This window comes from Danio aesculapii, chromosome 8 (genome assembly GCF_903798145.1).
Source record: "Danio aesculapii chromosome 8, fDanAes4.1, whole genome shotgun sequence".
Lineage (NCBI taxonomy): Eukaryota > Metazoa > Chordata > Actinopteri > Cypriniformes > Danionidae > Danio > Danio aesculapii.
Genome location: NC_079442.1, coordinates 43,159,923 through 43,177,739, shown reverse-complemented (window position 1 = coordinate 43,177,739; position 17,817 = coordinate 43,159,923). Strand labels below are relative to the sequence as shown.

Here is a 17,817-nt window from a genome sequence, read left to right as displayed (position 1 = left end):
GTGCCACAAACAGGATTTTTCCTGCATTCAGTAAAGCAGCTTTATGCAGCAGGACTGTGTGTGTGTGTGTGTGTCCAAAGCTTTGGAGTGATGTGGAAATGTGGAGAGCTAAATGGATCAGGAGTCTCTCCAGTGCTGTGGTCAGTGACATATGGCCCAGCCCATGACCGGCAGGGCCCTGCATGCTTCATTTGTGGTCAAAAAGGCCTATTTACTTTGCTTTTCCTGCTTTTTTTTTTACCTCCTGCCAGTTCTATCCTGTCGTTTTCCATCCGTCTTTTTTTCTTGAATCCCATCCGGGCTCTCTCTCGGCCCCACATCAGCTGTTCTTCCTGCTGCAATGCAGAGGTTTACTGACAGTTTCCTCTCTCTAAGAGTTTGAGCAAGAGTGCTTCTTTGACTACTTGCTAACTTGCGTTCACATCAGTTGCGGTCAGGTCACACTTGAAATCTGAATTTCTTAGTAAATAAGCAACAAAACACTTTTGTTAGGTGATTTATTTAGTCTTTTTTTTTTTTTAATCAGTTTTTTAAAAAATGACAACATACAGTGCTCAACATGAGTAAATCTCCTTTTAAATCAAGATATTCTATAGGATGTTAAAAAATATTACACTCAAATTTCTTTTTGCAGCTTGTTCCAACTACTTATTTAAAATGAGCTGATTATACTATTTTGTGGGGAATAACTTTTATTGTTTGATGTACGATCAACTTAAATTTGTAAAAATCAATTAAGGTAACTTAAAAGAGCAGTAGGTGATTGTCTTCAGAATTTTTTTGTTGTGCTGGTTAAAAGTAATAGTACTGATTAAAGTAAATGATCTGAATGTATTTATATGTATTTTTATATTCTGGGTAAGGTATAACACTAAAAAATGTTCATCCAATTAAATATTATTGGGCCAATAATTCCCATAATTCTAATAGGTGGCCAAAACTGTCTGTCAACAAATGTAGATTTGTACATCTGCAGACGTTCATCTGGACGAGGGAGAGAGCAAAACAAATGCTCAATCAAAACTTTTTAAAATCCTGAATCAATATTGGAGTTAGTTTTGCACGCTGGAGGAAAGATGACACCATGGCTGAAGTATTTCTTTTAGACTGGTAATGTTATGTTTTAAAACATTTTTAGTCACGCAAAGCTGGTGTAGATTGTGTTGTTATGAATAGGTTATATGCACAGAAGTGTTGTTCAGCCACTGAAATCCTCCAGTGAAAGATTGTTGTGACTATTTTCAGTTTTATAAGGCCTTTTACAGCATCGATAATGTAGATTTTAATTTAGTTTAACAACAAAATATCAGTAAATAGCACTATTCCGCCTAGCCTGCTTTACTGAGCTGAAGTTGTATTTATATTCATATTGGTTCATTTTTGAAGAATGACAACCTGTGACGCACTATTTATATTGTTTACCGCTACTCTGAATATTCCGTCTGAAATAGCATGTGAGTATGGCTTATTCATTCCTTAGTGTCATTCCTGCACGCCGCCGGGCAAGCACTAAGCAGAGTCGCTTTAGGACGGCACGTGAGAGAGGGTTGTCTGTCATCTGTAAGTTGCGCACACTTGTGTTTCAAGAGGCGTGGCTTTGGACGGCAGGGGAGGAACTGTGTTTCAAAGATATTATGCTGACCAGTTAGCATTGTGGCAGATCACCTACCGCACCATTAATCGGTTTATGCTGGGACAACATGAAATAATTGTGTGGAACCCAGAATCTTTTAAAGTGTATTACATATTACATTACATTTAACATCAAATCTAGAGCCAATCTAACAAAATAACTTGCGATAAAGGTATGATTATGGTAATAGCCAAAAATATGTAAACCAAAATATTTAATTCATTCGTTCATTTTCCTTTTATCTGGGGTCGCCAACTATTCCAGCGTATGTTTTATGCAGCGGATGTTCTTCCAGCCACAACTCATTACTGGAAAACACACATACACTCTCACATTCACCCACTCTCATACACTACAGCCAATTTGTTTTTTTCAATTCACCTATAGCACATAGCGTCTTTGTACTGTGGGGGAAACTAGAGCACTGAAGGAACCCCACTTGAATACAAGGAGAACATGCAAACTTCGCGAAGAAATGACCCAACCGGGCTGATCTGACCCAGCCGGGACTCGAACCAGCAACCATCTTTCTGTGAGGTGACAGAGCTAACCACTGAGCCACCGTGCCACCCTAAATTAATGTATTAGAGAAAAACATAAAATATATATATATTTATTTAGATTATTAAGTAACTTTTGTAGTTTGTCTTTTTTTGCAGTACTTTATTTTAATTTAAATTATTATCTTTCTATTCCTGAAGAAGTTAGGTGACCAAACTCTTATTTTAATGGATATAACTGTTCAATAAACCTGTTTTGTTAAAATGCACCAAAATATATTATCTATATTCAAAAAAAAAAAAAAAAAAAAGAAAAGAAATGGGGTATGCTTATTTATGCTAACCACTGCATATTTTCAGTTTGCCCAAGCTAATGCGCACTTGAAAGGAACGAGATCACGACACCAACCTCATTTATGGCCATTCTACGTATTATCACCATCTGAATAATGGCTCATCCGATCGCGCTGGTCTTCAAAACTTCACAATAACGTAATTCACAACTTGGTCTTGATGGTGAATCTCCTTCAGAAATGACACTGACTCTTTGTTTGTAAGTTTGTTGGCATTTAAGTAGTGCTGTCATGTTTGACAGGATGGACTGTACCTCGCGTTTCATACAGATTACAAAACCAAAAAACTTTTGTTGTCAAGTGTAGTTGGTTCATTTAAAAGTACAGATTTCAAGCTTTGTTTATCCGTGAAGCAAGCATTCGCTGAGATTCCAGTGTGTTTGTTGACCACATAAACTGTCAAAAAAGCACAAGTCTGGTTCGAGCTCCTCCCCCAGAGAAACGTTAGTCTATAGCAATTGATGATTGGCTCTTGTGCTAGTAGGTGGGGCTTCATTCACCATATTGACCGTTACACTTTTCCTCATTCAAAACTATGCGATTGATGTGTCTTGTGCACTCTGTAGTCTTTAATACAGTATAAGACAAACTTGCTAGCCCTGTTCTGTGATATTTTAATTCATTTTCATATATACCAATTAGTGCCTTTAAAAAAAAAAAAAAAAGATTATATTCATTATATTTAGCTCATTATTTTGCAAGATATTCAGCTTAAAGTGCAATTTAAAGGCTTAATTAGGTTAATAAAGTTCCAGATTATTTATATAGCATGTTTAAAACTGCCACATCACTGATAAAAGTGCTGTACAACATAATAAAAACAGGAGATATCAATAGAGGGATAAAATAAAGGAGAAACACCGGTAAGACATTGAAACAAGCTTAATAAAATAGGGCAGTGTAAACAATTATTTAAAAGTGGCTTAAAAATAGACAGGCTCGGGGCTATACTAATCTTCACTGGTAGGTCATTCCAAAGGTTAATTGGGTTAAATGGGCAATGAATTGGTTTGTTCTGTAGCTGGAATAAAAGTCTTAAGGGAGATAATAAAGGAATCTGCTCCAAGATTGTAGGTCAGCCATTAGAAAAGCTATATGATTCAGTTTACTAGAATAACTTGATAAGATTAGCTAAAAGTATAATCTCTGACCCTTATCATGTTTTGCATAATGACTTTGAATTATTACCATCAAACTGGAGGTATATAGTTTCTAGATTTAAAAGAGTTAAAGGTTTAAAGTTCCTAGAAGTCAAATTAAAGCACCCCTTTGTTTATCAGGCAATATTAGAACTAAATGAGATGCTTTATAAAAATAAGCCAAATGTTTTTTTTTTTTTATGTCACACTATGTGATTGAAGTGTTTTTTGTTGTTTTAAGGTATTTTTGGTTTGAAGTGTGTATATTATTGATTATGTCAATGGCACGGTGGCTTAGTGGTTAGCACTGTCGCCTCACAGCAAGAAGTTTGCTGGTTCGAATCCCAGCTGGGCCAGTTGGCATTTCTGTGTGGAGTTTGAATGTTCTCCCAATGTTCGCGTGGGATTCCTCTGGGCTCTTCGATTTCCCTAACAGTCCAAACACATGCGATATAGGTGAATTGAATGAACTAAGATGGCCGTAGTGTATGAGAGTATATAGGTGTTTCCCAGTACTGGGTTGCGACTGGAAGGGCATCCGCTGCGTAAAAACATATGCCGGAATATTTGGTGGTTCATTCTGCTGTGGCAACCACAGATAAATAAAAGACTAAGCTGAAGGCAATTGAATGAATATTAATAATCTACACATACTAATAGCGTTATGGGTAGGTTTAGGGTTAGTTGCAATATTATATAATCTGTGCTTATTTATTTAAGTTTACTGGATTCTGTAAATAAAGTCTTACCACATGCTTTAATCTTCACAGAGAGTTTGATTTAGTCTGTGACATACCACAGCTGTGTTTCTCATTGTGGTCTTCATCACATGTTCATACTTTAGTATCTACAGACATTCTAGAGTCTGTGTCTTCCTCATTGTGTGTTCAACCTTGGATCTGACCTTCTTCTTATCTATATTTCAGCTCTCATGTACTGTAATAACAGTCTCATGATTGACTGAATTGCTTCAGCGATGCACAAGCTGCATGCAAACACACTTTTACTCTCCCGCTCTCTTTTCTCTTTGCTCAGTGCTTCATCAAAATAACTCCTTGTTCTTCCTGATCCCTTCATCTCTATGTAAGGGATAGTTCACCTAAAATTAAAATGTAAGTGTTACTTACTCAACCTCAAGTGGTTCCAGACCTTTATGAGTTTCTTTATTCTGTTGAACTCAAAAGAAGATATTTAGAAGAAAGCGAATAAAATGGTAGCCATTGCAGGGTTTACACATGTGCTATGAGTCCTCGAAAATGCTTGAATTTTAATGTAGGCTTGAAAAGTGCTTGGATTTAAATGAAATGCTTGACTGAATAAACATTTCATAATAGCATGTTGCTAGTTCTGAGCAAAGATTTATTGTGAATAATAGAAACCACACATATACATAGAAACAAACTGTGCAAACCAATTGGTACATATTTAAATTTATAAATATATAATTCTTATCTTTTTTGTGTATATATAAATAAACATTTTCTCATATGCATGCATGCATGCATGGCATGTCAACGCAAATTTTTGTGTAAACTTTTTAACTATCTTAGCCTCCTTGTTAAGGCAACTGACTCCCATACAAAGAATCGCTTTTTCGATACCAGCTCGGCATGGGTTGGGTGCAGTAGGACTGGTGGGTTACATGTGGGGGCTCGTCCGGGATGAGAGTGAGGTTTAGTGGGGTGAGTGTAACGCAGGCCAGCTAGTGAAGTGCTATGCAGGCAAACCTCACTCCTCCGACCTGTAAAGGTGCTATAGTCATAGATACTAGGGGCCATTGTCTTTAGCCTCCTTGTTAGAGCAACCAACTCCCATGCACACAATTGCCAGTTCAGTCCCAGCTCAGTGCGGGTTTGAGTTGAACCAGTAGGTTACATGCGGGGGCTCGTCCGGGATAGGAGTGAGGTTTAGTGGAGTGAGTGTAACAGAGGCCAGGTAGCGAAGTGCTATGCAGGTAAACCTCACTCCTCTGACCTCAAAAGGTGCTCTAGCAATAGATGCTAGAGGCCATTGTCATTAGCCTCCTTGTTAGAACACCCAACTCCCATGCACAGAATCGCTGATTCGATCCCAGCTTAGAGCGGATTGGGTGCAGTAGGACGTGGGGGCTCATCTGGGATGGGAGTGAGGTTTAGGGGGGGTAAGTGTAACGCAGGCCAGCTAGTGAAGTGCTATGCAGGCAAACCTCACTCTTCTGATCTCTAAAGGTGCTCTAGTAATAGACACTTGAGGCCATGGTCTTTAGCCTTCTTGTTAGAGCAGCCAACTAGCTCCGAGGGGGTTGGGTGCAGTAGGAACGGTGGGTTACACGTGGGGGCTCGTACGGGATGCGAGTGAGGTTTAGGGGTGTGAGTGTAATGGAGGCCAGCTAGCAAAGTGCTATGCAAGTAAACCTCACTCCTTTGAACTCTAAAGGTGCTCTAACGAAAGACGCTAGAGGCCATAGTCTTTAGCCTCCTTGTTAGAGCAACCGACTCCCATGCAGTGAATTGCAGATTCAATCCGATCTCAGAGCGGGTTGGGTGCAGTAGATGGGTTATATAAGTAATGATTATTAACTATTGCAATAAAATAAAAATAAGTAGTTTTGTTTCTTCGTAAAATGAAAACATTGGCGTATGTGGCTGTTGCGTCTTTTTTTAAATTTTAATCTGTGCATTTCACTTAAACAGTGGGGGAAGATTACCACTTCATGAGTAAACGATTCATGAAATTAAAATAAATAAAACATTTCACCTTGAAGATGTGATTTATTACATTTAAGAGAGTAAATAACAAACATGCCATAAATAATTTACTTAGAATACAATACATACTATGTAATACTAACAAGTAGCGTGTGTAATAATGTGATAATGTAGGTAAATATTAGGGTGCACGGAAACGAAAATTTTTGGGCCAAATTCAAAAATCCTTCATGCGCAAAGCCAAAACTGAAAATGCTTTATAATAATAATTATTATTTAATTACATAATCGCAGTAGTCTGCTTATTCCAATTTCTTTCTTTTTTTGTAAGTGTGACCTACCGATACATATTTTTGCTGATTCCAATTTTCTATGATATTATTATTATTTTATAAAATAACATAATATTCTGAAGAACTATAATTGACAGCATATAGACCAAAAATATGTTTATTGCTTTAAAAAAATACAGAATCATTTAAATACATTTAATTAAATGTTTTAGATCTACTTAGATTTATTTGTTTTATATAATAACTTCTATTGGTGGGAGAGTGAAACGAGTGCACTTGGTAGTGTGACACAGCAGCAGCATTTTCAACTAGTATTTTTGGACCTTTTTTTCTTTTGACCCATATATAATAGATCTTTTTTATGGTGGCCAAACATTTTGTGCATCCTTAGTAAATATATAATTTGCCTGGAACATTTTTGAAAATACACCTGAAAGGTGTTTAAAGTTGACTTGTTAGTGCCCTGTCATTGACTCCTGAAGTATGAAAAGCTCTATGGTAGTCAATGGTTACAGGTTTCCAACATTTTTCAAAATATCTTCTTTTGTGTTTAACAGAAGTAAGAAGCTCAAAGGTTTAAAACAAGAAAAGGATAAGTAAATGATGGTAAAATTGTAACCTATCCCTTTAAAAAAAGAGGAAAAGTAAGTGATCAGGAGATGGAGGACTGGAGTAGTGGCACACAGGTCTGCCTCTCCATGCAGGGCATAATGTGTGTATGAGTGTCATTTAGCACATACTGTTTAAAGAGTCAGAAAAGGTCAGGGCTGCTGTGAGGGGAGGACGAGCGTTGATGAATGTGTTGAATAAAGAATGCAGTTTGCCCACTAATGATCTAATGGCTTCATGGAGTTTGTGCATACGATGAGCATCACACACGCTATCAGACTGCTGAAAACACCTGCAGCATGTGTGATCGTTTGATCTGCTGCTGACTGAACATCAATGTGTGTGTGTTCTGTTTCTATAGAGGAAGACGTGGAGAATTTTGAAATGGCAAGCTTACCACTGGATACGCAACGAAACATTGAGGCTGACAGCTTCTGGTGCATGAGCAAACTGCTGGATGGCATACAGGTATTTGATGCACTGAAAGTTTATGGTGGATGTTTGGTGGCGCAGGTTATAAATTTGAACATTATTTTGATCACACTTTAAAATAAGGTTTCATTAGTTAATGTATTTACTAACATGAACTAATCATGAACGATACTTGAACAGCATTAAATATTCATGGTTTAATAATGCATATAAATATATTCATAGTTATTTACTAATGCGTTACTAACATCCAAATTTATGCTTGTTAAATTATGGATAAAGTACATCTAGGAGGTTGTTTTCACAGAATAAAGCCTGACAGGCTTATCAGCAGCCCTATTTGAAGTTTAAATAAAACTTGAATTAAATTAAATTGAATTGAAATAAATTAAGCTGACAGACGAAAACAACTGAATAGAGCTGATGGAGCATACACTAACCTGTGCATTATTCAGTCACAAGATGGCACCACACAGTCAAAAACACATTACTGACAAAAATAAAACCCCTCGAATGGAGCATACACTAATTTGAACATTATTCAGTCACAAGATGGCGTCACACTGTCAAAAATCTATAGCTGATGGAAATGAAACATTTTGAATGGAGCATACACTAACCTGCATGTTATTCAGCCACAAGAAGATGACAAAGTCACACTTTACAATATGGTTTCATAATTTTTTTTAGTTAATGTATTTACTAGCATGAACTAATCATGAACAATACTTTTACAGCATTTAATAATCTGAGTTTAACAAATACTAATGGATTATTAACATCCAATACATGCTCGTTAAGTTATGGATAAAGTACATCCAGGAGATTGTTTTTGCAGATTAATGCCTGACATGCTTATCAGCAGTGCTATGTGAAGTTTATTTATGCTTGAAATAAACACAAAGCTAACAGAAATGAAAATAACTGAATAGAACCGATGGAACATACATTGACCTGCGCATTGTTCAGGCTCAAGATGGCGCAAAGCAGTGAAAAAAACCCCAGCAAAACTGACAAATTAAACAACTGAATGGAGCATAGACTAATCTATGTATTATTCAGTCACAATGTGGCATAAAAAATGCCAAACTGACAGAAATTAAACCAGCTGAATAGAGCATAAACGAAGCTATATAATATTTAGTCACAAGATATTGCCAAACAGACAAAAACGCAAAATTGACAGAAGTGAAACCGGTTGAATGGAGAATGCCCTAACCTACATATTATACATTTTCAACACACTTTCAAACACTCATGATTGTAAATCCGACAAAAATTAAACAGGCTGAATGGAGTATACACAAACCTGCTCATTATCCAGTCACAAGATGGCGCCAAACAGTCAAATATGCAAAACTGACAGAATTGAAACGGGTTGGGTGGAGCATACACTAACCTGCTCATTTAGTCACAAGATGGCATCAAACAGACATAAATGCAAAACTGACAGAAATTAAACCGGCTGAATGGAGAATATACTAACCTATGTATTTTTCTGTCACAAGATGGCACCAAACAGTCAAAAACACAAAACTGAGAGGAATGAAACTGGTTGAATGGAGCATTCACAAACCTGCTCATTATTTAGTCTCAAGATGGCGCCAAACAGTCGAAAACACAAAACTGAGAGAGATAAAACTGGTTGAATCGAGCATACACTACCGTGCACGTTATTCAGTCACAAAATGGTGCCAACAGTCAAAAAAATGTAAAAGTGACAGAAATTAAACCAGCTGAATGGAGCAAAGAATATACGTATTATTCAGTCAGGAGGTGGCGTCAAACAGTCAAAAAACGCAAAAATCAAACCGGTTGAATAGAGTATGCACTAACCTGCTCATTATTTAGTGACAAGATGGCGCCAAACAGTCAAAAAAACAAAACTGACTGAAGTTAAACCAGCTGAATGGAGCATACACTAACCTGTCTGCTATCCAGTCATAAGATGGCGCCAAACAGTCAAAAATGCTAAACTGGCAGAAATTCAACCGGTTGAATGGAGCATACACTAACCTGCTAATTATTTTGTCTCAAGACGACACCAAACAGTCATAAGCGCAAAACTAACCGAAATTAAACTGACTGAATGGAGAATATACTAACCTACGTAATATTCGTTCACAAGACTGTGCCAAACTGTCAAAAATGCAAAACTGACAGAAATGAAACTAGTTGGAGTATACATTAACCTTTGCATTATTCAGTCACAAGATGATGCCAAACAGTCAAAAATGCAAAACTGACAAGAATTAAACCAGCTAAATGGAGAATAGATTAACCTACATATTATTCAGTCCCAAGATGGCACCACACAGTCAAAAACGCATGACTGACAGAAGTTAAACCAGCTGAATGGAGCATTATTGAAATAAAACCGGCTGAATAGAGCATACACTAACCTGCGCATTATTCAGTCACAAGATGGCGCCAAACACTCAAAAACGCGAAACTGACAGGAATGAAGCCGGTTGAATGGAGAAATTACTAACCTACATATAATAATTTTTCAAGACGGCGCCATACAGTCATAAATGCTGGTAAACTGGCTGAAGGGGGAGAATATTAACCATATTAACCAACAAATTATTCATTCACAAGATTGTCAAACAGTCTTGACAGACAAGCAGATACATATGAATGTGACGATCAAGTTGATTCAAAGTTCCCTAATCAGGCTGTGTTATTTAGAGGTTGTTACCTAGGAATAACATACCTTGAAATGTTGCAAATGACTAATCAGAAATGAGGATTCCAGAACAGCTGTTTTTTCATTAACTAACATTAACAGACGAACAAATACTGTAATATATAGTTCATTGTTTGTTCAAGTCAAACAAAATGTAAAATCCATTATTTTGAAACATACAGTACAATGTATTTATGGTTGTTGCCCAAAATATACTTATTGTCCAGGGTCACATTTCTCTCTCTCTCTCTCTATTTATTTATTTATTTTTATTTTTTGACATTTCTAATTGTTGTTGGAGTAATAATAATAAATAATGGTAATAATAATAATACTAATAATTTAATTTGACTTTACTGTTTATATTCGGAGGAGACTTTTATCAGACTAAAATCTTTTATCAGACTAAATTCAAATCACACACTTTTGTCAATCTCCAGCAAAGGCACTGCCATTAAGACAGTAATTGAAAAGGCTTTTCTCCACACATTAAAGACTTCCTTAGTCCATCTGCACTTCCCTGAGGGCAGAATCTCTTCTGTGTCGTTTATTAAAACTAAACCCTGTCGTGGTCACCCTGTCCTTTTGTTCTCCGAAAGCCACAGAGAAGTCAAATACAATGCGATCTAAAAGTCTCTGACAGACTATTAAAAACAGTGGAAGACTTTGTAGTGCTTGAGACCCAGAGCAAAAAAAAAGGTAACTAAATAAATGTTGATTCTTTTAATATTTCTGAAAGTTTTAATATTAATCATATGCATTTCAATATTATTTTGCATGTAACATTTGATTATTTTCAGTTATTATATTCATTTTCTTATATTCTTTTCTCTTTATTTGCTAATGTGCTGTATGAAGGTTTTGACTCTTCTAAAGCATAAAAAAACATAATATGTTTGCAGATATTTAAGAAACATGCCAAGTGAATATTCCTGTTTATTTGAAAAACAATGCTGAACACATTATTCTGCTATGAAAATGTGTTTTTCATGTCTGAACGCTGTCTTTGTTTTGGTCTGTTTAACCCGCCCACTGCCAGTTTAGCCAATTATCTTGCAGCATCCCAGGTTGCCTTGGTGGAAAACGGCATATTTCATTCATTTAATCATGAAGGCTCTCAAAGCATGCATCTGTGACCAAAATGCGACCTCAGGTGGACAGTAGCAGAATACCAAAATGATACGCAGATTCAGAGTTCCACATGAGGTGGTTATTAATTAGCAAATAATTAAAATATTACGCGCCTAAACCTTAGGTGAGCAGGTTACGTTGTAACTGCATGTCCCAACAACACGCTACGCAACAGGATTTGCGGTGATGAGCATTTGGGCTGTTTGCATCAGACGAAACAGGACAGAAATTTAAATACAGCCATTCAGAAGCACAGAAAATGCACTCACTCAAGAAATGGTAACGTTTCTAATCTAATTAACACATATTAAACCTCTTTAACATTATTAAATGTACACGCTGAATCACTGTGTTGGTTTTGAGTCACAGTTCTGAAGTTCAATTTTAAACAGTTTATTTTATTTTCAAGATCTGAGGTGAACTATCTGCTGCTGCCTTCAGTAGTATGGCAATAAATGTAATGTAAAATGGCATTCAAACTCACATTACTAGCATATAACTCTGAATAAAGCACTTGGGGTGTACCTGATGTGATCGCAGTTTATCCTGTTGTTCAGCTGCAAGAAATAGAAGCTAATATATACTAATATATATAAATTTTAGGTGCTGGTTAGAGCAAAAGTTAATTTTAATATGGAAAATATTCCTTCTATCGCGTCCTGTTGCTTTTATTTAGAACACGATTTAAATCAGTCTTTAGACTTGATAGTCAGACTCGCTCCTCAAACTGGCAACCTGTGCTTGCATTTGTTTTGATCCAGGAATGTAATGCCTATTTCAACCGCTGGGTGTCAAACTTACATACTGCACCTTTAACATTTTTGCTACAACTAGTAACAACAATTTATTGTTATTATGTATAATAATAATAATAATAATAATAATAATAATAATTGTTATTTAAGCAAAGAAGACACTGTAACAGTAGTAACAATATTATTAATAATATTTAGCATTTAATTATTTTAAACTTTAATTGTTCTATTGACTTTGAATGATTTATGAATTTTATTGAATTGTGAACATATTTCTTTTTTCATTTCTCTTTTTCATTATTATTATTATTATTATTATTATTATGAATTACAAAATCATGTTTTATTAATATTAATTTAGTATATATTTATATATAATTTAGTATATAACACTTATTTTTATTGATATAAATTTTCTTATTTTCACTTTTTAACATTTCTAATGCTAATCAAATAACTGTTAGTTATTATTATTATGTAGTGTAATTATAATAACAATATTATTTTAGGTAAAATAGTCCTAAAAGTAGTAATACTAGTAGTAGTAATAATAATAATAATAATAATATTTTTTGGTTTAATTGTATTAAATGTAACGTATTTCATATGAATTTCATTGAATTATTGTCAACATAATTTTTCAGTTTCTTATTATTCATCTATTATTATTATTATTATTATTATTATTAATCAAAAGTCATGTTTTATTAATATAAATGTACATATTTATATATAATTTAGTATATAACACTTATTTTCATTTATATCAATTTTCCTATTTTCATTTCTTACAACAAATAACAACTGTTAGTTATTATTATTATTATTACTATTATTATTATGTAGTGTAATTATAATAACAATTTTACTTTAGGGATGGACGTCCTAATAGTAGTAGTACTAATAATGATAATAATATAAATCTGTGTGTTTTATTAAAACAAATCCATGTACAGGTCATTCTGTCCTTTTTGTTCTCCTATAAAAACACAGACAACTCAAATACAATGCAATAAAAAAGACTCTCTGACAGATTAAAAAAAAAAAAAAAAAGTGTCAGACTTTGTTGTGCTTAAGCCCCAGAGGATAAGACACTTACCCGCCTGGGGGAGAGAGAGTGACATGAAAAACTGGAAGTTGAAGCTAGGACATTTAAGCCGAGGGGATTGAGATCCCTGGAGAAAGACCCATGTCGTGCTCTCGTCTGCAGGCCGGATCGAGGGTCAGATGCAGGCCGCAGTCAGGTCGTCCCGTGGGCCAATCTATGTTGTGCTCATTGGCTGAATGGAGCCAAGCTGAAGGGCAGAAACACACACACACTGACACACACACAAGCTGGTATCTGAACACTGATTGTGTGTTGTGCACTCATTCCTCTGGGCTAAAATACGAGAGCAGCACAGCAGACGGACACTGGACCTTAATGACCCACAAGGGAAGACAAACTGAGAGAGAGATGGCAGTACATTTGTTACTATATAACCATAACGCTTTAGAGCCTCAAGTGTCCTACAAAGCTACAAAAGCATTTTGTTTTATCTTATTTATCATAAAATAAAAGCTAAAAAATAAACAATTAGGGCAGCACGGTGGCTCAGTGGTTAGAACTGTTGCCTCACAGCAAGAAGGTCGCTGGTTTGAGTCCCGGCTGGGTCAGTTGGCATTTCTGTGTGGAGTTTGCATGTAGAGGTCTGCATGCAAAGAGCTGTGGGACCCGACCAGATTTCTTGTGGTGGAGGAATAAAATTCTGAATAAAGCGCAGCAGCTCAAAAAAACTTTGAGCGATGCGATAATACCTCAAAGTAGTTTTGAATTACAAATGTACTGTGTTTATTTACATATAAATACACAAATACTGTCCATGAAATAAACAAAGAAGCATTTAAGTTTATAAATATCATCTTGGATGTAATTACAATGTAATAGCAATGTAATCACATAGTAATTACAATGCAACGACACAGTAATTGCACACAAAATAACAATTTGTAATAACATTTAGACCCAATCCCAATTCTATTTTGTTCCCCTACCCCATGGCCCATAAAACCGAATGTGAAGGGGAAGGACTTCAAAATTTACCCCTAAGAATTGGGACAGCACTACAGCACCTGCACACGTCATCATATGTCATCGCGATCTCTTGCTTCATATGAGATCAGACGATCGCGACTGCTGTAGTTATTCCAGTTGTTTTATTTTTTGGTATTTATCTTCAGGTAATCACTGAAGGGACATATTATGTTATCATAATGATATAATGTGGCAATAAGATCATAATATTGGGCATTTAACACCATATTCATCTATGTAAACACACCAAAAACAACGTGAACATTATAGCAGACACAGTAAAAAGGTAATTCCCAGCCACTAGACTTTTCTGGCAGGGTATTCGACTGTCATCGAGTTTCAGAATGTTGTGGGACTGCTATACAGGATTTATGATTATGGATTATAGATTGCGAAATTTAGCGGTTTTTATTTTAGTGTTTTTTACAAGCATGACGGTAAAATACTTATGCGGTTATGAATATATTAAAACATATGTTTTTTTTGTTGTAAAAATTCATAATAATGACAAAAAACTTACTGTGTATATGTACATTTAAATACACAAATACTGTACTTGAAACAAAAAAGAAACAAGTTTAGGAATATTATCTTGGGTGTTTTTACAATGCAATAGCAATGTAATTACAATGTAATGACATGGAAATTAGAATGTAACAACACAGTAATTACATACAACATAAATGTTTGTTTCTTTGCACAACATACAGTTTTATTTGTTATCTCTCTCTCTTCTGGTAGTACCCAATTTAAACGTGAGATTTTGGAAACAGATCTAACGCTTGCGGGAACTGTCTTGTCGGGTAGTAAATTATTCTAAGTGAATAAAGACTGAATGAATATACAGTGGGAGCGGTGGGGTGCGGAATAAAACCTCACGGGAGTTGGACTATAAAAACAGTTCTGCACAGACCTCTTTTTGCAATGTCTCCCAGTGTTCGTATGAGTTTCCTCTGGGTGCTCTGGTTTCCCCCACCGTCCAAAGGCATGTGCTATAGGTGAATTGAATAAACTAAGCCATAGTGTATGTGAGTTAATGAGTGTGTATGGGTGTTTCCCAGTACTGGGTTGCAGCTGGAGGGGCATCCGCTGTGTAAAGCATATGCCTGATAAGTTGGTGGTTATTTTTTGCTGTGGCGACCCCTGGTGAATAAAGGGACGAAGGAAAGCCGAAGGAAAATAAATGAATGAGTATAAACAAATCATTTGTTTTCTTTATACTCTCGGTATACGTGAGGATTATTCAATTTCTTAGAATTTTTTTTTTTATAGATTTTATTTTATTGCAAATTTTATTTAGTTTTATTCTATTTTAAACAAACTCTTATTCTGACCTTTTGTCATGCATTTTACACAAATGTTCCTTTGTTGCTAGTGCTGTACGCAGGGTTCCTATGGGTCATGGAATTTCTGGGATATCATAGAATTTAAGGTGTATTCCAGACAATAAAACTCAGTATTTTCTGTCCAAGTCATGTAATATCAGGGATTTTCTGCTTGTCATTAAATTTTTTTTCCTGTTATTTTTTCAAGTGTTTTGTCTATGGACCCTTTTCTCAAGACTGTTATGACAGGTTAAACAGTCATTATAATCATAAATCCTTGAAAGTTTTTAATATTTAGAATTTTTTAAACATATGAGCATTTATATGTATTTATGTATTATATCATTATTGCTTCACATTTCTAAAAACAAATTACCGATAATGTGAGGTGTTTTCTTCTTCTGGCTGCCATCATCAGTCTCACACAATTTTTCTCCTTTTTTGAAAGTCTTGATAACACCATCGCGGAGTTTGTCTTTTTTTTTTTCCAGCAAATAGGATTGTAAAAATATTATTTGTTGTACTCTCCGATTCACTGCCCTCAAAGTTTACACAGTCATGACGCCTTCCGCTACTGAGAAACCTGGAAATGTGAAAAGGGTTCATTGTTAAGGTTAGCCTATTTTTCACTTGTCAACTGGCAATCAAATGCAGTCACCAGGCTCTGCCTGTTAAATTACTCTCTGTGTCCCTCTTGGATTGTGTGGGAAAATTCTGGTTATAAAAACCTAAAATTACTGATTTGGCTGGAAATTTTCTTTCATTTACAGCAATATATGCTGCTTTTGCTGTGAAAATATGCACAAATTTGGTTCTCCATTATTTATTTGACCATTGGACCATTTATCAAGAACCATTGGTCACTGTCATTTAATATAAACTAAACACTGAGAGAGAACAAAGAAAGTGTTTACCTCTTAACCAAATAAAGCCTACTCTATAATATTTAATACATGAATAACTCAAATAGTCAATATAAAGTGCTGTTAAAATCTCAACAACAACATCAGAAAAATCATGTTAAAATATAAAAAAATTGTTAAAGTGTTAACGTCCTACATATTTTCTAAAATGCTATTGATTAAAAGAAAATTTAGATTTTTTTTATTTTATTTTTAGAAAAGTCTTTATTTTATTCTGTATATATATATATATATATATATATATATATATATATTTATTTGTAATTATTTTATATTGATCATAAACTTTTATTTGTTTATTTTTGACAATTACAATGCAAGTACACAAATGCTGTTCTGTAGCAGTACCCACAATGCTTTTCATCATCAGTCAAAGTGGCCCATGAAATGTGAAAGAGCTTTAATGAGTCGACACACTGCCTTTGTTTGTCTAAATACCGCCTTTGTTTTCTCTGTCAGGACAACTACACGTTTGCCCAGCCTGGCATTCAGATCAAAGTGAAGGCGCTGGAAGAGCTCGTCAGCAGAATAGATGGTAAGATCATCCTCGCAAACACGTCTACCAATGCAGTTCACTCTGCTCACAATTGAAGGCAGCTTTATGTGTTTAGTTTAGTTTACCTTAGAACTGAAAAACTACATTTTAAATAAAGGATACAGTAATATTTATACATGTTAGTCACTTAATTTCATAAAAAAAAAAAAAAAAACATTTCAAATGTATTCCTGTTTTGGTCATACGTTAAAAAGAATTGTACGTCAGAATAAGTAAATACGTTTGGATTAAATCATTGTTTTATGGAACATTCTGTCATGGAACAGTTGATAGTTGTAGTTATTTTAGGGAAGGTATTTAAAACAAAATCACAAAAAGATTTATGATTTCTATTAGGGTTGCGCAATATTATAAAAATCTAACATTGCAATTTTTATTTATTTATTTATTTTTATTATTTGCGATTATTTGTTGCGATATGAATACAGTTTCACAAGATGGCTTAAGTATTTCTATTTTGTTGAACATGACAATACAGTTGGTCTTTTTGCTGCTGTAGCCCATCCGCCTTAAGGTTGGATGTGTTGTGCGTTCAGAGATGCTCTTCTGCACACCTCGGTTGTAACAAGTGGTTATTTGAGTTACTGTTGCCTTTCTATCAGCTGGAACCAGTCTGGCCATTCTCCTCTGACCTCTGGCATCAACAAAGCATTTGCACCCACAGAACTGCAGCAGATCGTCTTGATCATATCTACATGCCTAAATGCATTAAGTTGCT

The 17,817-nt window shown here is 35.1% G+C and overlaps 1 protein-coding gene across 2 annotated transcripts in view; it reads left to right on the top strand.

Annotated features, from left to right (window-relative positions):
- tbc1d22b (TBC1 domain family, member 22B) overlaps positions 1-17,817 on the top strand; it is a 125,310-nt gene that overhangs the window by 58,698 nt on the left and 48,795 nt on the right. For both annotated transcript variants that reach the window (XM_056464028.1, XM_056464027.1), the window contains 2 exons: positions 7,576-7,682; positions 17,003-17,078. In XM_056464028.1, coding sequence (XP_056320003.1) covers positions 7,576-7,682; positions 17,003-17,078 — 183 coding nt within the window. The remainder of the gene's footprint in view (positions 1-7,575; positions 7,683-17,002; positions 17,079-17,817) is intronic.